This window comes from Dendrobates tinctorius, unplaced genomic scaffold (assembly GCF_039654945.1).
Source record: "Dendrobates tinctorius isolate UK_male_01 unplaced genomic scaffold, ASM3965494v1 ptg000250l, whole genome shotgun sequence".
Classification (NCBI taxonomy): Eukaryota; Metazoa; Chordata; class Amphibia; order Anura; family Dendrobatidae; genus Dendrobates; species Dendrobates tinctorius.
The window spans coordinates 11,671,662-11,697,052 of NW_027361917.1; the positions used below are offsets into that span (position 1 = coordinate 11,671,662).

The 25,391-nt window shown below is 44.0% G+C and overlaps 2 protein-coding genes across 3 annotated transcripts in view; one reads left to right on the forward strand and one right to left on the reverse strand.

The window, feature by feature from the left end:
- Positions 1-9,508, reverse strand: part of ABHD12 (abhydrolase domain containing 12, lysophospholipase) — a 91,879-nt gene extending 82,371 nt beyond the window's left edge. The window contains exon 1 of the mRNA XM_073557478.1: positions 9,310-9,508. Coding sequence (XP_073413579.1) covers positions 9,310-9,356 — 47 coding nt within the window. The 5' untranslated portion in view covers positions 9,357-9,508. The remainder of the gene's footprint in view (positions 1-9,309) is intronic.
- Positions 9,509-9,644: 136 nt separating this feature from the next.
- The window catches only part of GINS1 (GINS complex subunit 1), a 35,658-nt gene continuing 19,911 nt past the window's right edge, over positions 9,645-25,391 (forward strand). The window contains exons 1-6 of one of the 2 annotated variants that reach the window (XM_073557481.1): positions 9,645-9,863; positions 19,735-19,799; positions 21,202-21,300; positions 24,139-24,229; positions 24,701-24,817; positions 25,310-25,384. In XM_073557481.1, coding sequence (XP_073413582.1) covers positions 9,789-9,863; positions 19,735-19,799; positions 21,202-21,300; positions 24,139-24,229; positions 24,701-24,817; positions 25,310-25,384 — 522 coding nt within the window. In that variant the 5' untranslated portion in view covers positions 9,645-9,788. Of the gene's footprint in view, positions 9,864-9,889; positions 10,132-19,734; positions 19,800-21,201; positions 21,301-24,138; positions 24,230-24,700; positions 24,818-25,309; positions 25,385-25,391 lie in introns of those variants that run through there. The other variant, XM_073557480.1, reaches the window with a different exon arrangement.

The following is a 25,391-nucleotide window of genomic DNA, read 5'->3' on the forward strand; positions in this document are numbered from 1 at the left end:
TCCGGCTCTGATTCATGCTGCCTGTAGTTTGGGCAGAATTAAGCAGATGACAGATTATCTTTAAAATTTCCCTTTCAGGATCGTTCTAATTCTAATTTTGTGAGAAGCACCTGTATATACATCACAGGAAACGGGGCTGCTGTATGTAGGGCAGACCCCACGTCTCCTGCAATGTATATAGAGCAGCCCCAGGTCTCCTATGAGATGTACATACAGCAGTCTCTGTGTCTCCTAAGTGATGTATACAGAGAGACCGGCTGTCTCTTGTCAGCACTGGCTGCACTGATTGACAGGTCTCTCCCCATGTACACATGAGGAAGACACCTGTCAATCACGCTGAGTGGTACATGTAAGAGCCAGCCCGAGGGCAGCACTAGACCAGCCTCATCTTCAGCTATGATCCCTGTCTGGATCTTCCAATTATATTGCAAACCTGGTTGCAGTCCGGCTCTGATTCATGCTGCCTGTAGTTTGGGCAGAATTAAGCAGATGACAGATTATCTTTAAAATTTCCCTTTCAGGATCGTGATGTTTTACGTGAACACGCAACCAAATAAAACAAGCGCTTTTTTTATATCCAAAAAAAGGCCGAAACAGAAAAAAATGGAACATTAAAAAACCAAGACTGTGAACAATAGATGATTGGAAGGCAAAAGGCAGAAATATTAACTATATACTACTACTACAAATACAGGATCCCAAGTGCTCAAAATGGGTCTGGTTCCTAAAATCCAATGGTCTGCCTCTTCTCTACCACCCTCCTTCCTCCTGCCTATACACAGCAGTAATCCTCATGTCAACAGTACAAATCTACCGCCATCTACTGTCCAAAAGAGATATTGTAAAGAAATGCAGAGCTAAAGGGGGAAAGATCCCGTATTGTGGTAGTTTTAGGCATCTTGATCACAATGCAGCAGCCGAGACAACTATATTATCTAGTGCTAACTGTATAAATCTCCATCTAGACAACAAGTCTAGCACATTGTGGATAGAGCCATACAATATGCCATAAAGGTGCAAGTGGTACACACCGCAGCCTCAGATGCATTAGACGCAGTCAGCCATGCTTTCAATGCAACCAAGTAGATTTATTATTATAGAAAATAAGTAGTTTTCATTTATTTATTTTAAAATCCTGAGCCACTAGCACGTATAAACTGATAATAGTGGTATGCTATGGTTTCCCTGAACATGGTGTAACATACGAAATCGTCGATACTCTTCTATAGTGGGAAAAACTGTATAAACAGGTAATAAAAGCACAAGCAGCCAGTGCCATAGATACTGGTCAGCTGGCAACTCTTCAGAGGAACAGGGTGGGTGTGAATACCTGTGATTAAACTCGAGGGGCAGATTTACAAAAGAGATGTAAAATGTACCAGAATTGTCTGGCCCAAAAGGCTGCGCTCACAAGTTGCATTTCTGCAGCGTTATTTCAGTGCAGATTTGTCACAAAATCTGAAGGATTTCAAGATGCCAAGAAAGTGAATGGGAATCCTGAAACGTCATGCACTCATTACTTAGGCTACTTTCACACATCCGTTTCTTTAAATCCGGCATGATGCGGCGAAATTTGTGAAAACCGGATCCGGAATTGGATCCGTTTTTTCACATAGAATGTAATGATCGCCGCATCATGCCGGATGGACATGCGGCGCCTCCGGGTTTTGCCGGATACGGCAAACATGCGCCGTCCGGCATCTGCAAAAAACGTTGGCTGCAACGTTTTTTTGCAGCGCCGGACCGGCTTTTTCAACTGCGCATGCCCGGGCACTATGAGTTTTAACCCCACAAGTGCCCGGCGCGCATCTCTCTCTCTCTCTCCCCCTCCCCTTCTCTCTCTCCCTCTCTCTCCATACGCTCCATACCTTTCTTTGGCTGGCTCTGTAGTCCCCCTCCGTCTCTCTGGCTGCTCTCTCGTCCCCCGCTGTCTCTCTGGCTGCTCTCTCGTCCCCCGCTCTCTCTTCGGCTGCTCTCTCGTCCCCCGCTCTCTCTCTGGCTGCTCTCTCGTCCCCCTCTGTCTCTTTGGCTGCTCTCTCGTCCCCCGCTGTCTCTCTGGCTGCTCTCTCGTCCCCCGCTGTCTCTCTGGCTGCTCTCTCGCCTCCCGATCTCTCTCCGGTTGGCTCTCTCGACCCCCGGTGCTGCGGCTCCTTTAAATGTCCTCCAAGCCGCATCAGGGGCCGCATGTACATCCGGTGTCATCGCTGCAGGCCGCCGGACCCCTGACACCAGATGTTTGAAAGAGGCCTTATTTGTGACCTGCAGATTGATATCTGCAACATGCCCATTCTTTCAGCGTTTTTGCTGCTGATTTCACCCAAACTAATGAGCGGGAAAAAATCTGCACCAAAAACACAAGTAAAAAAATGCAGCAAAAAAGTACATTTTTGCTGCAGTGGTTTTCCTGCAGAAACCAGATGCAGAAATGGTGAAGAAATTTCTGCACCAAATACTTAGGCTATGTGCCCGCGTAGTTTTTAGGTGCTGCGAATTTCTTCCCTCGGATTTTGTAACATGCGCAGGTAAATCCGCAGGTCAAAATACCTGTGGTTTAGCCCTGCGGTTTCACACCTTTATAATGGATAAGGTGTGAAACCGCGGCGGAATCCGCACAAAGAATTGACATGCTGCGGATTGTAACCCGCGGAAAAATCCGCAGCATGTACACTGCGTTTTACACTTTACCATTGAAAACAATGGTACTGTACAATGCAGCAGAAACTGCTGCGGACCCGCAGGGCCAAAACCGCTGCAGATCCGCAGCAGAATCCGCACCGTGTGCACATAGCCTTAATGTGTGCACAATGCACATACCCTATCAATGACGCCAGACCACAACAGTGCCAGACCTCAACAGTGCTAGCGACGAGGCGTCAGACCACAACAGTGCCAGACCTCAACAGTGCCAGCGAAGAAGCGCCAGACCTCAACAGTGCCAGACCTCAACAGTGCCAGCGAAGAAGCGCCAGACCACAACAGTGCCAGACCTCAACAGTGCCAGCGAAGAAGCGCCAGACCACAACAGTGCCAGACCTCAACAGTGCCAGCGAAGAAGCGCCAGACCACAACAGTGCCAGACCTCAACAGTGCCAGCGAAGAAGCGCCAGACCTCAACAGTGCCAGCGACGAAGTGCCAAACCACAACAGTGCCAGCGACGAGGCGCCAGACCACAACAGTGCCAGCGACGAAGCGCAAGACCACAACAGTGCCAGCGACGAAGTGCAAGACCACAACAGTGCCAGCGACGAAGCGCAAGACCACAACAGTGCCAGCGACGAAGCGCAAGACCACAACAGTGCCAGCGACGAAGCGCAAGACCACAACAGTGCCAGCGACGAAGCGCCAGTCCACAACAGTGCCAGACACGAGGCACCATACCGCAACGCCAGACCACAACAGCACCCCCCCTTAGCAGTGCCAGCCACACAGTGCCCCCCCTTCATCATTTTAAAAGCAGCTTTGCTGCTTTCAAAAGCCCAAGGATCAGCCTGGAATTTGCAGTGGATTCTGTCACAATTTTAAGTTTGTTTTATACACCAGAAAAAGCCCTCGTGTACACCTCCTCTGAGGACTAGTCCTGCTTGTTGGCTGTTTCCTAACCAGATCCTGTATATTCCCAATCTGTTCCCATACAGAGGGATTCCACAGTGTGCTGAACTGTGATGTGCACAGCAGATCTCCTGTCCTATAGTATATAGCTGGCACCCTGCCCTGTATTATATACAGCTCTGGCAAAAATTAAGAGACCACTGCACAATTTTCAGTTTGTCAGATTTTTCTCTTTATAGGTATATTTTTTAATAAAATGTAAATTGCTCTTTTATTCTATAAACTATTGACAACAGGTCTTCGAATTTCCAAGCACTAAATTTTGTATTTATTTTCAAATCACAGCTTTCATGTGTCTTGGCATGCTTGCCACCAGTCTTTCACACTGCTAAAAATAAAGATTATTATTATTATTATTATTATTATTATTATAAAAATAAAGATTATTATTATTATTATGCTTGCCACCAGTCTTTCACACTGCTTTTGGGTGACCTTATGCCACTCCTGGTACAAACATTTAAGCAGTTCTTCTTTGTTTGATGGCTTGTTGCTGTCCATCTTCCTGTTGATTACATTCCAGACAATTTAAATGGGTTTCAGGTCTGAAGATTAGGCTGGCCATGACAGGGATTTGATGTGGTGGTCCTTCATCCACACATTGATTGATCTAGCTGTATGGCATGGCACATTGTCCTGCTGGAAAAACCAGTCCTCAGAGTTGGAGAACATTACCTGAGCAGAAGGAATCAACTGTTTTTCCAGGATAACCTTGTATGTGCCTTGATTCATACGTCCTTTGCAAAGATTAACCTGCCCAGTTCCAGCCTTGCTGACGCATCCCCAGATCCTCACCGATCCTCCACCAAATTTTACAGTGGGTGCAAGACACCGTGGCTTGTACGTCTCTCCAGGTCTCCTTCTAACCATTAGACGACCAGGTGTTGGGCAAAGATGAAAATTAGACTCATCGGAGCTTACCTTACTCCAGTTCTCTATGGTCCAATCCTTCAGCCTGGCTCTCCTTTGCTTCTCATTGATTAAAGGCTTTATATGACTTGAGCCCTGCCTCTTAGAGCCGGTTACCAACTGTTCTTGCCGTGCACTTCACCCCAGCCTTTGCCATTGCTTTTGTAGGTCACTTGATGTCATCCTGCGGTTGCTGAGTGACATTCGAATAAGATTGACGGTCATTCCGGTCAGTGGAGAGTCGTATTCGCCCTCTGCGGCTTTGTTGTACCTAATGTCTGCTGCTTGACCTTGTTGTAATGGACTGCCATCTTAGAAATTTTAAGAATAGAGGCAACATGACGCTCACTGTATCCCTCTGCTAGTAAAGCCAGAATAATAAGCTTGACTGGGCCCATCACTTGGATGCAGTGTACAGGAAGGGCCAAAGTAGGCTTTATCTGCTCAGAAGGCTGAGAGCCTTCGGAGTTAGGGGGGCACTCCTTGCATCCTTCTTCAACTCTGTTGTGGCATCAGTCATCTTCTTTGGTGTGGCGCGCTGGGGTAGTGGCATATCAACCAGGGACAGGAATAGGCTGGACAAACTGATTAGAAGGGCCAGCTCTGTCCTGGGATGCCCCCTTGATCCAGTTCAGGAAGTAGGCAACAGGAGGATACTGGCCAAGGTGAGCTACATGGTGCAGAATGATTCCCATCCCATGCATGAGACCGTGACAAAGATGTGCAGTACTGTCAGTGACCGGCTACTTCATCCTAAATGTGAGAGGGAGCGCTATCGAAAGTCCTTCCTTCCTGCTGCAGTTAGGCTGTATAACCAGCACTGTCCAAAACGGAGAATGACCCAAACAGAGAACTGATAGATCCAAAGTTGTGACAGTCCGGTTACATTTTTTTTTTTTTTCCGTATATGTACCTACCTACTGTCAATGTAATGCCTTTATGCATCTGTATCTGTACTTGTTCCTGCCTTGCTGCTGTAATGCTCTGAATTTCCCCATGGTGGGATGATTAAAGGATTATCTTATCTTATTATCTTCTTTTCCTCACTCAAGACTTTTCTTTTCAACTCCTTTGGCATGGTTAAAAGTTATTTTTTCATTCCTATTACTTTTGGGATATTACTTGCTCTTGTTTTGCCAACCAGCTTGTCCTATTGCAAGAGGATTGTGAACACCACATCAGGATTTTTTATACTTTCCTTCCTTAAATAAGATTTGGTTCAGGTAATCATCTAATCAGAAGCACATTAAGTAGAATGAGGTGTACTCTGGTTGGAATTCAACTGACACTGGAATGGAATGGCTGTCAGACATGTAGAGAAGCTGATTTTTATAAAACTGTGCAGTGGTCTTTTTTTTACCAGAGCTGTATATATACACCACATACAGCAGATATCCTGATCTATAGTTTATAGCTGCCACCCCACTCTGTATACACCACATACAGCAGATATCCTGTCCTGTAGTACATAGCTGGCACCCTGCCCTGTATTATAAATACACCACATACAGCAGATATCCTGATCTATAGTATATAGCTGCCACCCTACCCTGTATACACCAGATATCCTGCCCTGTATACACCACATACAGCAGATATTCTGTCCTATAGTATACAGCTGGGGCCAGTGTCTGACTGGGGTGCTAAGTGCCCATCAGTAGCTTTGACGTTGAGGGGCCCACTTTTCACCTGCATACAAACATTACAATATCCTCCTCAAATTTACCAATATCTCTATATAATAATAAACTGGGTAGTTAGGTTAATGAATGATGAGATGCTGCTTTTTTTCTGCACAGAGTGAATCAAGTGAATTATGCCAGGTACAGCCCATACAGTGGGGTGGGGGGGCACATTGCACAGGGGCCCACCGGGGGATTCCCCTGTTACCCTATGGGCCAGTCCTGTAGTATATAGCTGGCGCCCTACCCTGTATACACCATATACAGCAGATATCCTGTCCTATAGGATATAGCTGGCGCCCTGCCCTGTATACACCATATACAGCAGATATCCTGTCCTATAGGATATAGCTGGCGCCCTGCCCTGTATACACCATATACAGCAGATATCCTGTCCTATAAGATATAGCTGGCGCCCTGCCCTGTATACACCATATACAGCAGATATCCTGTCCTATAGAATATAGCTGGCGCCCTGCCCTGTATACACCATATACAGCAGATATCCTGTCCTATAGGATATAGCTGGCACCCTGCCCTGTATACACCATATACAGCAGATATCCTGTCCTATAGGATATAGCTGGCACCCTGCCCTGTATACACCATATACAGCAGATATCCTGTCCTATAGTATATAGCTGGCACCCTGCCCTGTATACACCATATACAGCAGATATCCTGCCCTATAGTATATAGCTGGCACCCTGCCCTGTATACACCATATACAGCAGATATCCTGTCCTATAGTATATAGCTGGCACCCTGCCCTGTATACACCATATACAGCAGATCTTCTGTCCTATAGTATATAGCTGGCACCCTGCCCTGTATACACCATATACAGCAGATCTTCTGTCCTATAGGATATAGCTGGCACGCTGCCCTGTATACACCATATACAGCAGATATCCTGTCCTATAGGATATAGCTGGCACCCTGCCCTGTATACACCATATACAGCAGATATCCTGTCCTATAGGATATAGCTGGCACCCTGCCCTGTATACACCATATACAGCAGATATCCTGTCCTATAGGATACAGCTGGCGCCCTGCCCTGTATACACCATATACAGCAGATATCCTGTCCTATAGTATATAGCTGGCACCCTGCCCTGTATACACCATATACAGCAGATATCCTGTCCTATAGGATACAGCTGGCGCCCTGCCCTGTATACACCATATACAGCAGATATCCTGCCCTATAGGATATAGCTGGCACCCTGCCCTGTATACACCATATACAGCAGATATCCTGTCCTATAGGATACAGCTGGCGCCCTGCCCTGTATACACCATATACAGCAGATATCCTGTCCTATAGTATATAGCTGGCACCCTGCCCTGTATACACCATATACAGCAGATATCCTGTCCTATAGTATATAGCTGGCACCGTGCCCTGTATACACCATATACAGCAGATCTTCTGTCCTATAGGATATAGCTGGCACCCTGCCCTGTATACACCATATACAGCAGATATCCTGTCCTATAGTATATAGCTGGCACCGTGCCCTGTATACACCATATACAGCAGATCTTCTGTCCTATAGGATACAGCTGGCACCCTGCCCTGTATACACCATATACAGCAGATATCCTGTCCTATAGGATATAGCTGGCACCCTGCCCTGTATACACCATATACAGCAGATATCCTGTCCTATAGGATATAGCTGGCACCCTGCCCTGTATACACCATATACAGCAGATATCCTGTCCTATAGGATACAGCTGGCGCCCTGCCCTGTATACACCATATACAGCAGATATCCTGTCCTATAGTATATAGCTGGCACCCTGCCCTGTATACACCATATACAGCAGATATCCTGTCCTATAGGATACAGCTGGTGCCCTGCCCTGTATACACCATATACAGCAGATATCCTGCCCTATAGGATATAGCTGGCACCCTGCCCTGTATACACCATATACAGCAGATATCCTGTCCTATAGGATACAGCTGGCGCCCTGCCCTGTATACACCATATACAGCAGATATCCTGTCCTATAGTATATAGCTGGCACCCTGCCCTGTATACACCATATACAGCAGATATCCTGTCCTATAGTATATAGCTGGCACCGTGCCCTGTATACACCATATACAGATCTTCTGTCCTATAGGATATAGCTGGCACCGTGCCCTGTATACACCATATACAGCAGATCTTCTGTCCTATAGGATACAGCTGGCACCCTGCCCTGTATACACCATATACAGCAGATCTTCTGTCCTATAGGATACAGCTGGCGCCCTGCCCTGTATACACCATATACAGCAGATATCCTGTCCTATAGTATATAGCTGGCACCCTGCCCTGTATACACCATATACAGCAGATATCCTGTCCTATAGGATACAGCTGGCACCCTGCCCTGTATACACCATATACAGCAGATATCCTGTCCTATAGGATACAGCTGGCGCCCTGCCCTGTATACACCATATACAGCAGATATCCTGTCCTATAGTATATAGCTGGCACCCTGCCCTGTATACACCATATACAGCAGATATCCTGCCCTATAGGATACAGCTGGTGCCCTGCCCTGTATACACCATATACAGCAGATATCCTGCCCTATAGGATATAGCTGGCACCCTGCCCTGTATACACCATATACAGCAGATATCCTGTCCTATAGGATACAGCTGGCGCCCTGCCCTGTATACACCATATACAGCAGATATCCTGTCCTATAGTATATAGCTGGCACCCTGCCCTGTATACACCATATACAGCAGATATCCTGTCCTATAGTATATAGCTGGCACCGTGCCCTGTATACACCATATACAGCAGATCTTCTGTCCTATAGGATATAGCTGCCACCCTGCCCTGTATACACCATATACAGCAGATCTTCTGTCCTATAGGATATAGCTGGCACCCTGCCCTGTATACACTGCTCTCTGTTCCATCTCTCACATGCAGCAGGTATATCCTGTCACCTGCCGGCATTGCTATAGATGAGGAGAAGCCTGGCATCACAGCTCCATATAACGTCATTGCGCTCCGTACCCTCACACAGCACAAGTGTCACGGGCGCCCCCTGCTGCTTACAACCCGGAGGTGTATGTGTCGGACTCACCTGCGACCCCGCGGCCAGCAGCTACGCATGAGTTCCAGGGCGATCATAAGCCTCAAAAACCAATTGTCCCTGCTCAGCTACCGTAGTCGGGACCCGTGGGCGAAAGCCCTCCCTCATTGGTCAGGAGATACTCGGCGCCAATTCAGCGGCGTCTCTAGGACAGTTTTTGCTCTGCTTCGGGGTCTTCTAGGGAATTCCGAGCTGCCACGCTTGTTAAGGGCAAAACAGAAAGGCTTTTAAAATGACTGATGGTGTGATAAAACAGAAAACTAGTAACGACTGTAATGGAGGGCCTCACTGTCACATACCAGGGAGGTGGGATAGGGTTACAGAGCTTAGCATTCCGACTACTGCTAGAGGTTTGCCAGGAGTAGACATGGCGGGAGGCGCCTCACAGACACCTGGTGCCGCTGCGCAGTGAGCTGTGTCATCTGTGGCGGGAATTACAGTGTAGCTGCTGCTTCTTGTACAGGACGAGGATGTTCTGTGAGAAAGCCATAGAGCTGATCCGGGAGCTGCAGCGGGCCACGGAAGGACAGTTACCCGCCTTTAACGTGAGTGATAAGATGGAGGTAGCTGCTGTACTCTAATATCAGCTGCTTTGTCTTTCCTATAGCAGTCAGTGTACGGCTTTGTGGGACTTGTAGTTCTGCGACTGGTTATATGTACAGTCCCATGGATGAGCTCCCCTACATGACTTTCTATTACATGGGAGAAAGGCTGGGCCCAAAATGTTCAGATGTTCTCCCTGGTTCTGCTCCATTGACTTCTCAGGCTATGTGCCCACGATCCGGAGGCAGCGCAGGTGAAGAATCCGCATGGGTAGGTGCCCACGGTCAGTAATTGGCAGCACTGGCGGCTATTGGACCCAGGTGATTCCGCCTGTGATCACTGAACCGTGTGAATCCACTGCGCCCTATACGTTGTACAGGTGACATCTTGCAGAGACTCGCGTCTTCCCAAGATAACCAGACATGCTGCAGTCTGGAATGACGCGGTCCGTCTCCACGGGTGAGCTGCAGGTGTGAAATCCCATCCGCTATGCTGTAACATCTGGATGCTGCGGATGTACAGTGTCCAGCCCGTAGCATTTACTGACTGCGGGAACACACCCTAATTGTGCGGATTTACCGCATTCAATACATTCTATTGATGTCTGTCGCGGAGACTAGCGTCTCAGAGAAATGTACATGCTGCTGTCTGGAGAGACGCCCCTGAGGAAACCACACGCTAGTGGCGACACGCGTTGGCCACTTTGCCCTGTCCTGTGTGTGGACCTGCTCCTGACCCGGGGCTTCGGGTTTTCATTTTGATCTACAGGTGCTTCTCACAAAATTAGAATATCATCAATAAGTTAATTTATTTCAGTTCTTCAATACAAAAAGTGAAACTCCTATATTATATAGAGTCATTATTTCAAGTGTTTATTTCTGTTAGGGTATGTTTTTATGAAATCCCATCTCCACTATGTGTACAAACACGCAGATGGTATTCCTGTGTAACCGGACATGTGGCGCGTCTTTCTAGACTGCAGCGTGTCTGTTTATCTTGCGGAGACGCACAATATCCACAAGATAAATATCACCGTCTATGTACAGGATGCGGTGATTCCGCATGTGTTCAATGAAGACACGAGGAATCACCATGCGTACGAAAGGGGGCAGCGCTTTGGGCGGGGCGGGCGTCCGCTGCATCCAAAGCGCTCGGAATACGCCACATGGAAACATACCCTTAATGTTGATGATTATGGCTTACAGCCAGTGAAGACCCAACAGTCAGCAGTAAATTAGAATATTTTATAACACCAGCTTGAAAAAGTGATTTTAAAATCTGAAATATTTCCCTACTGAAATGTATGTTCAGTAAATGCACTCAATACTTGGTCGGGGCTCCTTTTGCAACAGTCGGCTCCAAAACTGGTAGGGGCTGACACTGCATGGTGCTTGCGGTCATCCGTGGGAATGTCACGCATCCCCACCTGGTTGTTAGGTAGTGGACAACACTACTGAGTCTTCTGCAGCTCTGACAATACCTTGACTTATCCAGCAGTGGCAAAAAGACGTGTTTTCTTCATGTTTAAAAAAAAAAAAAAATGACAGATACCAAATAAATCCGTCAGTTTGGTTCCTGTTTTGTATCTATATTTGGTGTTGGGGATTTATTATCAATAATAATAATATTATTATTATTAACTGGTCTCTAATTACCTCTGGTGTACTGAGCATGTGCAGTGATAGGAACAAACTGATTACGTTTTTATTCTATTTTTATTTATGTCCCCCAAATGGACATGTGTACACAGACTTACAAAATGAGCAACAGTTACGGGACGCCCATTGTCGCTGGGCTCCTCACCTATCCCAACACTTATGGCAAATGTTGTGGTCTCACCTGAAGAAGCACCAATAAGAATGATCACTTGCACTGCAAATGTATCTTCTTTGTAATTTCTTTTAACTTCTTCAGGTTTAGAAGCCGTTGAGCGTCTATAAGACCTGACCTGTCCTTTCTTCAGGCGGCTTACATTGGGAAGCCACTCGCTAGTTTGTATATACAGTTAAAAGATGTCGGCGGCAGAGCCGCTACAGAAGCAGCCGGGAAGTTGCCAGTTAAAGACCTTTTCATGAAGTAGCTCCTGCATCATAAACTCAGTGGGTACAATGAAGTCTAAAACAACTGTGTGCACATACCCTAAGAAGTATAACTTCAGGAGGAAAGCCTCAAATTATATTGCAATACCAAACAACCATTGCTATGTGCTGGAGAGAGTTGCCCGATTATCAGACTTTTAGATTGCTGTATTATAGGGGTTGGTCAATGTGTATGATTTTTCAGAAATCCAGAGGAGCAGTGATAAGTGTGTGATTGCTAGGTGTCTGGCCCCTGCAGATTCCCCAATGATCACAAGAATGGGGTGTCCTACCAAACAGTCAAAGGAAATACCAGAATTCACACCTCACCAACCCTACTGTCAGTGATGAGTTATGGCCACAAGTTTCTTCCTTTAGTGTGATGACTTAGGCTATTTTCCCTGCATGAATTGTGCACCCTCCGAGCCTGGTCAGAACCACTGCATGTGCTCTTAACAACAAATACAATCTTTTTGCGCAAAGATCAGTGTTGTTTTTGTTCCCAATCACCTGACCAGTTTTGCCCCCTTTGGTGCTATCTCAGTCATTTTTTGGATATCTAGATACTACCATTTATCATGCTTTGCTTATATAGCACTATCTTATTCTGCAGCACTTTACAGACATCATTGCTGCCCCATTGGGACTCACAATCTAAATTCCCTATCAGTATGTGTTTAGCGTGTGGGGGGAAACCAAGGCAAACACGGGGTGGGGGAGAACATGCATGTCTAAAAGTTTCCTTACTCCGTTTTGGATCCCACTGGTGCAAAACTGATCTTTCACACTTGCATCAACTCCTTTATGACCTATGATGTACATTTTTGTCAGGTCAATAAGTAAGGAATGAAGCAGTCTCAGGAGCTGATCCTGCTTCATACCAATAGGTTACAATGGCAACCTGGGGCCTGCTGAAGGGCCCTACACTACTATATTGGAGCTTTTGTGAAGCTCAGCTACAGGCTGAGTGCCATAGGGAATTGTTCCAGAAAATAAAGTGTTTCTCCTTGATAATTATTGCAATTACATAAGTCTTGTGATGGAAACATGTTTTTTTTATGTATATTGGAACAAAACAGAAAAAAGGCAAATGGGACATAATTTTACACACAACCCTAAAAATGGGTCTGACAAAATTGTTGGCGACATCAGCTTAATCTTTAGTTGCACACCCTTTTGAATAAATAACTGCAATCAATCGCTTCCTATAACCATCACCTAGCTTCTTGCACCTCTCAACTGGAATTTTGGACCACTTTCTTTAGCAAACTGCTCCAGGTCTCTCATATCGAAGGATGCCTTCTCCCAACAGCAATTTTAAGACCTCTGCACAGATATTCAATGGGATTTAGATCTGGAGTCATTGCTGGCCACTTTAGAACTCTCTAGCGCTTTGTTTTAATCCATTTCTAGGTGCTTCTTGAAGTGTGTTTGGGGTCATTGTCCTGCTCGAAGATCATGACCTAGAACGTAAACACTACTTTCTGACACTGGGCACCACATTGCGACCCAAAATCTATTGGTAATCTTCAGATTTCATGATACCTTGCACACAGTCAAGGAACCCAGTGCCACAGGAAACAGAACAAGCCAAAAACATTTTTGAACCTCCACCATATTTGACTGTGTTCTTTTCTTTGTAGGCCTTATTCTTTTTTTCAGTAAATAGTAGAATGTGTCACTTCTGCACATGGTTTGTGGATCCACTGTGTCACAGAGCCTTACCTCTATAGGAATGGGTGTAGCTATGTATTTACCTGGTGTTCGCTGGAGCTCCTGATGGTGGAGGAAAACTGGGCTGCAGGTAGCCGGTGCTGCAGCTGCCGATCCCAGGTGACGAGTTCGCTGACACGGGGAGACTTGGCTAAGGTCACTGACAAGTAAGGGAGACTGACTGACTTTATAGACAACTTGAATATTGAAGATCTGTTCTTGTTCACACTAGTAGATATCAGGAAACCGTTCTGGAGCTGGCTGCACTAAGACCAGTAACAAAGGAAACAGGACTGGCCACCTCGGGTCTAGGAGGCCAGATATAAGTTCCGCAGACACGGTTTCAGGGTTTGGATGCCACCGAAGAAGTCAAAGGAACATGGACAAAAACTATACTAAGCTAACAGGAACACAGTATATGAAATTACTTTAACAGACTAGGGACAGGGGATCTGGCAACATACAAGTTGCACATGCCAACACCACCAAGACTAAACTATAGGGGTTGCTCGGGCACCTCCCTGTTTGGGAGGATGCGTTTTATAGAAGATGGTTTCCAGCTATTGGCTTGGAGGCACTTTGCAGGGAATTGCATTAACTACATGCCGCCCATCTGTTATCTGTGGGCATTCTATCATGTGCGCACTCTTCCCCTTTAAGAGCAGCGAAGCGCACGCACTAGGCGCGCCAGGAGAGCACACTGCAATGTGCACAGGGAAGGAGGAGGTAATGCCGGTGGACGCTGCTGCGGCCAGGGCGGTAAGTCTGCGTCCCCGCATGGTGGGAGGAGGGGAACCATGCGGAGGCGCCAGCAGACATTAATAGAATTATGTGCTTTACCAAAAAGCTCTGTCTTGGTTTCATCTGTAATCAAGACGCTTTCCCAGAAGGATTTTGTTTTGCTTACGTACATTTTGGCAAATTGCAGTCTAGCTTTTTTATGTCTCTGTGTCAGCACTGGGGTCCTCCTGGGTCTCGTACCACAGTGTTTAATTTCCTTCAGATGTTGATGGATAGTTTGCGCTGACACTGATGCACCTTCAGCCTGCAGGGCAGCTTGAATTTTTTTTTAACTTGATTGGGGCTGCTTATCCACCATCTGGACTATCCTGTGTTGCAACCTTTCATCAATTTTTCTCTGCTGTCCAGGGAGATTAGCTCAATGCCGTTGGTTGTAAACTTCTTGATTATGTTTCGCACAGTGGACAAAGGAACATCAAGATCTCTGGAGATGGACTTGTAACCTAAAATTGTTGATATTGTTAAACAGTTTTGGTTCCGAAGTCCTCAGACAGTTCTCTTCAACTCTTTCTGTTGTCCATTCTTAGTGTGGCACATACACAATGCAAAGATTGAGTAAACTTCTCCCCATTTTATCTAGTTTCAGGTGTGATTTTCATGTTTTCCACACCTGTTACTTGCCACAGGTAAGTTTAAGCAAGCATCGCATGTTTGAAACAAAGTTGCTCGCCAACAATTTTGTCCAACCATTTTAGGGGTTTTGTGTGAAATGATCAATTTTCCTTTTATTTCATCTTTTTTTTTTTTTTGGTTCCAATACAAACGAAGGAAATAAACACCTGTATAGCAAAACATGTGTAATTGCAATAATTTTCTGGGAAAATACTTCATTTTCTAGAATAATTTTAAGGGTGTTAAAAATTTGGCCATGACTGGAGCAAAAGCAATTAAGCCATCAGTTTCAAGTTCCATAAGGAGACTAAAAATAGTGTAAAAAAAACAAAACAGTAAAACAATATAAAAATTATAATAGCCCCCCCCATTAAAAATAAATGAAAAAAACATATGGTATTGTTCTGTCCTAAAGAGGTTCCCCACACCATGGTGTTGATTAACTTATTATTATTATTAACCCCCAAGGGTGGTTGGCACGTTAATGACCGGGCCAATTTTTACAATTCTGACCACTGTCCCTTTATGAGGTAATAACTCTGAAACGCTTCCATGGATCCCGGTGATTCTGACATTGTTTTCTCGTGACATATTGTACTTCATGTTAGTGGTAAAATTTCATTCAAATAGCTTGCGTTTATTTGTGAAAAAACGGAAATTTGGTGAAAATTTTGCAATTTTCCAAATTTGAATTTTTATGCCCTTAAATCACAGAGATATGGCGCACAAAAAAACTTAATAAATAACATTTCCCACATGTTTACTTTACATCAGCACAATTTTGGAACCAACATTTTTTTTTTTGTTAGGAAGTTATAAGGGTTAAAAGTTGACCAGCGATTTCTCATTGTTACAACACCATTTTACTTTTAGGGACCACATCACATTTGAAGTCACTTTGAGGGGTCTATGTGATAGAAAATACCCAAAAGTGACACCATTCTAAAAACTGCACCCCTCAAGGTGCTCAAAACCATATTCAAGAAGTTTATTAACCCTTCAGGTGCTTCACAGGAATTTTTTGAATGTTTAAAAAAAAAAATGAACATTTAACTTTATTACACACAAAAATTACTTCAGGTCCAATTTTTTTTATTTTACCAATGGTAACAGGAGAAATTGGACTGCAAAAGTTATTGTGCAATTTCTCCTGAGTACGCTGATACCTGATATGGGGGGGGGAACCACTGTTTCGGCGTATGGCAGAGCTCAGAAGGGAAGGAGCGCCGTTTGACTTTTTCAATGCAAAATTGGCTGGAATTCAGATCGGACGCCATGTCACGTTTGGCGAGCCCCAGATGTACCTAAACAGTGGAAACCCCCCCACAAGTGACCCCATTTTGGAAACTAGACCCCCTAAGGAACTAATCTAGATGTGTGATGAGCACTTTGAACCCCCCAGTGCTTCACATAAGTTTATAACGCCCAGGCGTGAAAATAAAAAAATCATACTGTATTTTTTCCACAAACGTGATCTTTTAGTCTGCAATTTTTTTTATTTTCCCAAGGGTAACAGGAGAAATTGGACCCCAAAAGTTGTTTTGCAATTTGTCCTGAGTACGCTGATACCCCTTATGTGGGGGTAAAACACTGTTTGGGCGCATGGCAGAGCTTGGAAGGGAAGGAGCACCGTTTGACTTTTTCAACGCAGAATTGGCTGGAATTGAGATCAGACGCCATGTTGCGTTTGGAGAGCACCTGATGTGCCCAAACAGTGGAAACCCCCAATTCTAACTCCAACCCTAACCCCAACACACCCCTAACCCTAATCTCAGCCCTAACCCTAACGGGAAAATGGAAATAAATACATTTTTTTTATTTATCTTTCCCTAACTAAGGGGGTGATAAAGGGGGGGTTTGATTTACTATTTATGGCGGGTTTTAATTTTTGGCAGCTGTCATACGCTAAAAGACGCTTTTTATTGTAAAAATAGTTTATGCATCACCACATTTTGAGAGCTATAATTTTTCCTTATTTTGACCCACCGAGTCATGTGAGGTCATATTTTTTGCGGGACGAGTTGACGTTTTTATTGGTACCATTTTCGGGCACGTGACATTTTTTGGTCGCTTTTTACTCCGATTTTTGGGACGCAGTATGAACAAAAACCAGCTTTTCAGGAATTTCTTTTGGGGGGGTGCGTTTACACCGTTCAGCGTGCGGTAAAATTGATAAGACTGTTTTATTCTTCGGGTCAGTACGGTTACAGCGATGCCTCATTTATGTCGTTTTTTATGTTTTGGTGCTTTTATGCAATGAAAACAATTTTAATTAAAAAATATAATTTTTTGCATTGCTTTATTCTGCGAGCTATAACTTTTTTATTTTTTCGCTGATGATGCTGTGTGGCGGCTCGTTTTTTGCAGGACAAGATAACGTTTTCAGTGGTACCATGGTTATTTATAGCCGTCTTTTTGATCGCGCGTTATTGCACTTTTTGTTCGGCGGTATGATGATAAAGCTTTATTTTTTGCTTCGTTTTTTATTTTTTTTAAGGGGTTTAATAAAGGGGTTAACTAATGGGACAGTTTTATAGGGCGGGTCGTTACGGACGTTTTGATACTAAATATGTGTACTTTTATTCATTTATTTTATTTCCAAAAAATGAATTTATTAGGGAATTTTTTTTTTTCAATTTATTTAGCGATTTATTTTTACTTTTTTTTTTTTAAACTTTTATTACAATGTCCCAGTGGGGACATAACTGTCATGTGACAGATTGCTGATCTGTCACATCACAGATCACTGTGACAGATCAGCGATCTGTCACAGGCACTGCAGAAGGCTTCCTCGTGCCTGCGCTTTGCAGGCACTGAGGAAGCCAGCTCCCTGCAGGCCCCCAAAGGTCCCCGTCGCCATTTTGGATCCAGGGACCTGCAGGGAAGGAGACCCCCGCAGCAACGCTGCACATTGCGCTGCTGCTGGGGTCGCACGGAGGGAGCCCCCTCCCTGCCGATGCTTCCCTAAACCCCCGGTACACTGCGATCGTGTTTGATCGCAGTGTGCCAGGGGTTAACGTGTCGGGGCGGTCCGTGACCGCCCCTGACACATAGTGCTGGGTGTCAGCTGTGATAATCAGCTGACACCCTGCCGCGATCAGCGGCGCTCACTACATGAGCGCCGCTGATCGCTATGACATACTGTCCCATCCATGGGCATAGGGGTCCGGGTCCCATGGACTGGATAGTACGTCAGATGGCAGAGAGGGGTTAAAGATCACTTTATTGTCCTATAGCCTAACACAAAGCAATTAATATTACTACATTAACTTACAGTGGCATGTTTTCTTTGTATTTTAAGCAAAAAAATATATATAATTACATTGCGTTATTATATATGTCATTTTTTGTACATTTTAAATATTCCAAAAAGGAATATTGACAATGCAAAAGTTTTGGCACCCTTGGATATTTGTGTGCTCAGATAACTTTGACCAAGGTATTAGACCTTAGCTTGTTGGGTTTATGGCTTGTTCACTATCGTCGTTAGGAAAGGCCAGGTGATGCAAATTTCCCAGCTTTATGAAAACCTAGCTTCTTCTAACCTTGTGCCAAAAAAAACAGCAGCCTGGGTTCGTCTAAGCAGCTGGGGAGCACTCTGAAAATGAAAATGGTTGCTGCCCACAAAGCAGGAGAAGGCTATAAGATGATAGCAAAGTTTTCAAGTTGCCCTTTCCTCAGTTCGAAATGTAATTAAGAAACGGCAGTTAACAGGGACAGTGGAGGTCAAGATAAGGTCTGGAAGACCAAGAAAAATTTCATTGATAGCTGCTCATAGGATTGCTGGAGAGGAAAATCAGAACCCCCGCTTGGCTACAAAAGACCTTCAGAAAGATTTAGCAGACTCTGGTATTTGTGGTACAAATATGGCCTTAATGGAAGAGTCATCAGAAGAAAACCTCTCCTGCGCCCTCACCATAAAATTCAGTGTCAGAAGTATGCAAAAGAATATCTAAACAAACTGATGCATTTTGGAAACCAGTCCTGTAGACTGATGAATTTAAAATAGAATTCCTTGGCCACAATGATCAAAGGTATGCGTGGAGATAAAAGGCAGTGATTGCAGTAGTTGTGCGTATAGGTGACTGCTGCTGCAGTCAAACTATGGACATCGGACCGCCTCTTGTGCTCCTTGAGGCCCCCTGTGATGATACACTTATCACTTACCCTGTGCATAGGTTACAAATGATATGTGAGTCTGACATAATTATGTTGTCATAGGAAACTCAATTGACAAATATTTAGAGCGACCCTCCAATCTGGAGACTGAAAAGTGACCATACATTTGTCATATACAGTCACCCTACCTGATGTCCTTCATCTGCCTCCTCTGCGCAGATCCAGTTTTTCTTACATTTTCACAGCACAGGAAGGCTTGTTGCTGACACCACTGCATTGCCCCTGCATTTGTGGGAGCCATATTGGAAGCAAGAGGAATAGACTGCTGCTCTGAGCAGTGGGAGACAAATGGAAGACTCTAGATGTGGTAACTACATGACAAATATATGGTCACTTTCCAGAGTGGGGGTGTCACTTTAAACACAGGCTTTCTAAAAACTGTCTTTTTATTTTGGTGCACTCGTTGCTGCCGTACAATTATCAGAAAGCACACATTCTTGGTACACATTAAAAAAAATAATTAACCTGGATCTTGCCTTACTTTTTTTAGGAGGATGGAATCAGACAGGTCCTGGAGGAGATGAAGGCTTTGTACGAGCAAAACCAAGACGACGTGTGAGTATCCTGAAGAGATTACCTTTCTACTCCATGACTATGATATTTCTACTGGACTCACAACCTCTCCAATGGCCAAAATTGATGTAAAGATTAACAAAAAAAATTAATTTAATTAACCCTTCCATTTCTAGAAAGTTTAACATCACTCACTTGTCCAGAGTGGTGGCACTTTTCTTGGTGCTATAGGGTAGAAGAGGGGGTGATATTTATTATATTAATATTATATTCAAGTAGACTGAGATCGCAACAGTGTAAGCAGGAACATATCATAACGCTCATGTGTGATGCACTGTAGGAACAGAAAAGCGCCAATAGGGTCTTATCCGATGATAATATTAAATATAAGAAATCCACTCGCCTGCTATAGGAGAGATCACGCATATAAAATTGGTAGTCAGCTGCTGCACGTCCAATGGTCAAACAAGTGACCGCTGATATATCAAATGTCAGATGTCTGTCATCCCCTGAGGAAGAAGTAGTTCTTACTTCGAAACGCGTTGGAAATAAATTATTAATCTTCTATTATAATTGCAATTGTGTATTATGTCAAGCAGCGCATGGAAGTCCAAAAATAAGTTCCATAAGGTTTGAACGCTCATGTGTGGGAATGCCCATGGACGGGAAGGGCCCCAAATGTGAGACACAAGTCACTATTTTTGTGGCTTTTCCTAACCCAGGTAGTTTATGCTCATGGTTAAAGGCACACATCTGTGGGCTGGGTATGGCAGACATGGTGGAGTTAGGAGTCTTAACAGTATTTACAGCCAGAGACCAGGTATAGAAGAGAAAAGGAAACTTGCCCCAAACTGGTGGGCAATTGGCCGAGCACCAAGGAAAAAAAGCAGTGGGGAAAGCCACTTCCCACTCGAGAGGTCGAGCGGTCAACTGGTGCTGTCTGGAAAGCAGTAGCTGTTCAGCTCCTACAGCAGGGGAAAAGTGCAGCAGAGGTATCGGCTTGCGGGAAGACAAGAAGATCATGTATTCTGAGTTCAGTGATTGGCTGCAGCGGTGATGTGAGCAGTTATTGTCAGCGTTGCAACCAAAACACTGAGATCTAAGCAGTTCTGGAGCTGGTGAAGGCGAGGACCTGCTCAGTTTGTTTTGTCATTAATATGAGTTGGGTGTCCACTTTTCTTAGAGTAATAGTTTGTACCATGAATTAGCTCCAGTCTTCTGGGCATAAATCCAATTTTGGGTTTTCCTGGGAATTACCACCCAAAATGTTTACAAACCAAAGCTTGATTTTAACCCCCAAAATAACAGATCACATTTACTGTAACTAAGCAGCCTATGATTGATGAGACTCAGATCAACTAATCTCCAAAATTTGTGACCAGTGTTCTTGGAGGTAGTGGTAGCAATGCTGGTTGTAACAGATTGCTTCTTTCCTCCACTACAGCAATGAAGCAAAAACGGAAAACCGGAGTGAATTGATACCAACGATTAAATTCCGCCATTGTTGTCTTCTACGAAATCGACGGTGCATTGTGGCATATCTGTAAGTTGTACATAGGCTGCTCAATTTTTTGGATTATTGGAATTGGAAAATACAAAATATTTAGCTCTTCTTTTTTTTTTTTTTAATTGTTAACACTTTAGGGGACTGGAGAATATTTTTTTTTATTTTTTTTCTATTTTTTGTATTTTTTGTATTTTCCCAAGAACCATAACTTTAATTTTTATTTTTTCTTTTGACTTACAAAAGGAATTGTTTTATTTGGAGGACGAGTTGTAGTTTTGAGTAACACCATTGATTTTATTATACACTGTACCGAAAAATGGATACAAAAATTTCAAGTGCAGAGGACTGATAATGAGAAGAAATGCATTTCTGCCATTGCTTTTTAGGTTTTGCTTTTACAGCATTCAGTGTGCTGTTACAATGACTTGACATTGTAATTCTCCAGATGAGGACGATTACAGCAATACCAAAGTTACTGTATTTTTCTGTTTTGTCAATGGAGATGAGTGCTTTTTTTTTTTTTTTGCAATGACCCAACCTTTTTTTTTTATTATTGATACTGTTTTAGGATATACAAGTGCCTCTCACAAAATTTAGAATATCATCAAAAAGTTAATTTATTTCAGTTCTCCAATACAAAAAGTGAAACTCATCTATTATATATCATCATTACACACAGAGTGATCGATTTCAAGTGTTTATTTCTGTTTATGTTGATGATTATGGCTTACAGCAAATGAAAACCCAAAAGACAAAGATCACTATGTGTGTAATGACTCTATATAATATGAGATTCACTTTTTGTATTAAAGAACTGAAATAAATTAACTTTTTGATGATATTCTAATTTTGTGAGAAGCACCTGTATATGCAATTTTGATCACTTCTTGTTGCATTTTTCTGTTTTCTGAGTAAGTGTGATAGAAAAAAAACGCCAGTTCTGGCATTTTATTTCTATGTTTTATGGGGTTTTATGCATTACATTATTTAAAAAATGTGTTTTATTTTTTTTTGTGTGCAATATTTATTATTACCATCAGGAACATTGAGAGGCCTTTTAAATGCAGCTATCATGGCATTTAAGGTGTTAAATTTGTGTGATCCAAGCTAGTTATGTCGTACAGCCGGCACATGCCCTCTATGGCGTGTGCTCCGCTATTGAGCCTGTATAATCTAGTGAGAGCTCCCATCACTAAAGGTTAATGCTTATAAAAACCTTTTACTGTTGTGTATCAGAAAATAGAAAAATCACAAACTTGGTCACGAGTGTAGTGTTAGGATGGGTCCACGTAGGGGATTTTCCTGCAGCAAAATTGTATAGGATGTGTGGTATGAGGTTTCTGACATCTACTGTTCTTTCCATGTGGGTAACTAATTAAAGGGGTTGTCCAGTGTTAACTTTCTAATCAGCGGATGTCCCACCACTGGGTCCTGCACTGATCAGTAGGAGTTGGAAATTTTCGTGCCGGTCTAGGAACTCTTATACCTGTTACAAAATGGAGAGGCAGGCCTGCACCCGACGGCCGTTCCATTTATTCTCTGTCGGAGTGCCGGAAAAGCCAAGTGCAGCGCTATAAGGAATAAATGGAGCGCGGGTCAAGCATTCGTTCCGTTCTCACGGATAAAAGTTCCCTGTTCTGATGGTCGGCGCACATCCTAGCGGTCGTACCCCTGCTAATCAACAAGTTATTGTCTATCCTGTGACTAGTTGAAAACCTGTTTTCACCAGAAATCACATATAAGTTAAATGTTTTGAATCTGTTGATTCTCACAGGGAGACCTTAAATATTTTCTGGTTCGTACTCGGGTGTGTTAGGCCTCTTTCAGACTTCCGTTTTTTCTTGTCAGTTAAAATCCGGCAAAATGGCGGAAAGTGGATCCGTTTGTAACTGATGCAAACGGGTGCCACCGGACCGTTTTTTGTGACGGATCCGTTGAATGCAGAATTTTAAAGGAACCGCAGTCCGAGAGAGAGAGAGTTTTCCACCGGCAGAAAAGATTTCAGGGTTAAATCCCCGGCTGACTTCCTTTCTCCGGGCATGCGCACTGAAAAATGTGGATCCTACAGCCGAAAAAAAGTTGCAGGGTCTGTCCAGGCATGCCGGCGGACGCAAACATTTTGGCGGATCCGCAAAAAAAACGGATCCAACGGATGGCCATCCGTCAAGATCCGCCGGTAATGCAACTCAATGGGGAAAAAAACGGATCCGCAAAAAAAAAATGGCGGATCCGTTTTTTTTCAAAAACTGGCAGATTTTGACTGATGGTCAAAAACGGAAGTGTGATAGAGGCCTAAGAGGTTATCCATGGACTGATATTTCAGTGAAAAGGGAGGTGAAGATGCCGTTTTTTACCTCCCAGCCTTTGCTTCCTATATCAGGACATTTTAGCGATTAATATAACGTGTCATGGATAACCTTGCTGTGGGATCTGCTCCTCTTCTGGACATTCGTAGCCCAGAGACTAGTTGCCACCACATCAAAATACGATAGCTCTTGGTGATAATCAGCAAACCCGACATATTGTATCTGATACTGTGCATTACAGTGGAATGTAGAGAGCCGCTGTTCTCGGGAGGTTTGGTGACATTGCTTTATCGGGTCAGTTATTTAGGAGATGTTAGGATAACCACATAAGTGTCACAGTGGCGCCATTTGTTACCGCAGGAGGTGTAAAACCACCTTCCCATGTTATAAGTGACAGTGGATTTCTGTGCAAAGCTGGATCTGATCTCCTTTCAGGGGTATTGGGGGGATATCATCGCTCTTAGATTTAGGAAACATACGTTTATTTTATAGGAAAGTGCGGAATGAGCTGTATAGAGTAAAGCTTTCCACAGGCAACATAACATTCACCAATTGTATCTCTTCCCAGATATGACCGTATGCTGCGGATCCGTGCTCTTCGATGGGAGTATGGCAGTGTGCTGCCCAATGCTTTGAGGTTCCATATGTCTGCAGAGGAGGTGCGCTTCATGGTTACTCACTAACTGCGGTCAGCGTGTGTCCGATGGTTAGCTCTGCCATAAACGTGGAGGCTCGTTCAGCATGCCTACTTCAGTACGGAAATGGGCAATAGGCTGCCGCAAGGCACCACTTAGCTCCAGTGGGTGTCAGGATAGTAGTCAGGCCTGCGTACACATGCAGCCGTCAGTTTTTTGATTCGGGGGTTCTTTCCTCTTGTGTGTTTGAAGTTTTACCATTAATTACATTTCTGGATTTTCTTTGCTGATATTGTGGATCAGTTGTAAGTGGGATCTGTACATTGAGTGTCAACCATGAACCAATCAGACCTTCCCTGATGATATGCAGTTTATCTCTAAGCCCTATAGGAGAGCTTTCCCGCACCCATTTCTGCTGGTCAGGACATATTTGCTCACATGCAGCCATATTAGAGGTGTGAATGCCCCTTTTTCATGTATCTTATTCTGAAACAGACGGACTGGTTTAATCAATACAAGAAGTCTTTGGCCACATACATGAGATCTCTGGGAGGTGAAGAAGGACTAGACATTACACAAGACATGAAGCCCCCCAAAAGTCTGTACATTGAGGTAAGGGCAAATGTGTGTTAATAATCCTATACGAGAGAAAGCGGGTGGGACAAACAAGCGCAATAGAGCGTTATTCAGACAAGAGCGTTGTGTGGTGATGCAGCAATGCTCACATGGTATTGATGTCAGAAAGCACAACAACTATTTAGGGGCACAAGATGTAAATCTAGCTGCTGCTCTGTAGTTTGGGGGTCCAAGCTAGAAATGAGTTGTACGAGATGCAAAAGTGCTGCGCGGCTGGTTGGTATGAAATAAGAATTTATCCATAGGTTTTATTTTCAAAGTATCTACAGCTTGTTCATCGGGAGAAACTTTCTGTGGTTTCTCCTGATGAAGTTATAGATACTTCGAAATGCGTTGAAAATATAACCGCAATCATCTCAATATACTATGGACTCCGCTTGTCGGTACAAAATAAGAAATATCCAGAGGAGCGCCACCCCCGTTCTGTATTAGAAGCAATGTAAGCACTATTGCGTCTTCATGTTGCAGGTGCGCTGTTTAAGAGATTATGGTGAATTTGAGATTGATGATGGCACCACTATCCTTCTGAAGAAAAACAGCCAAGTAAGTC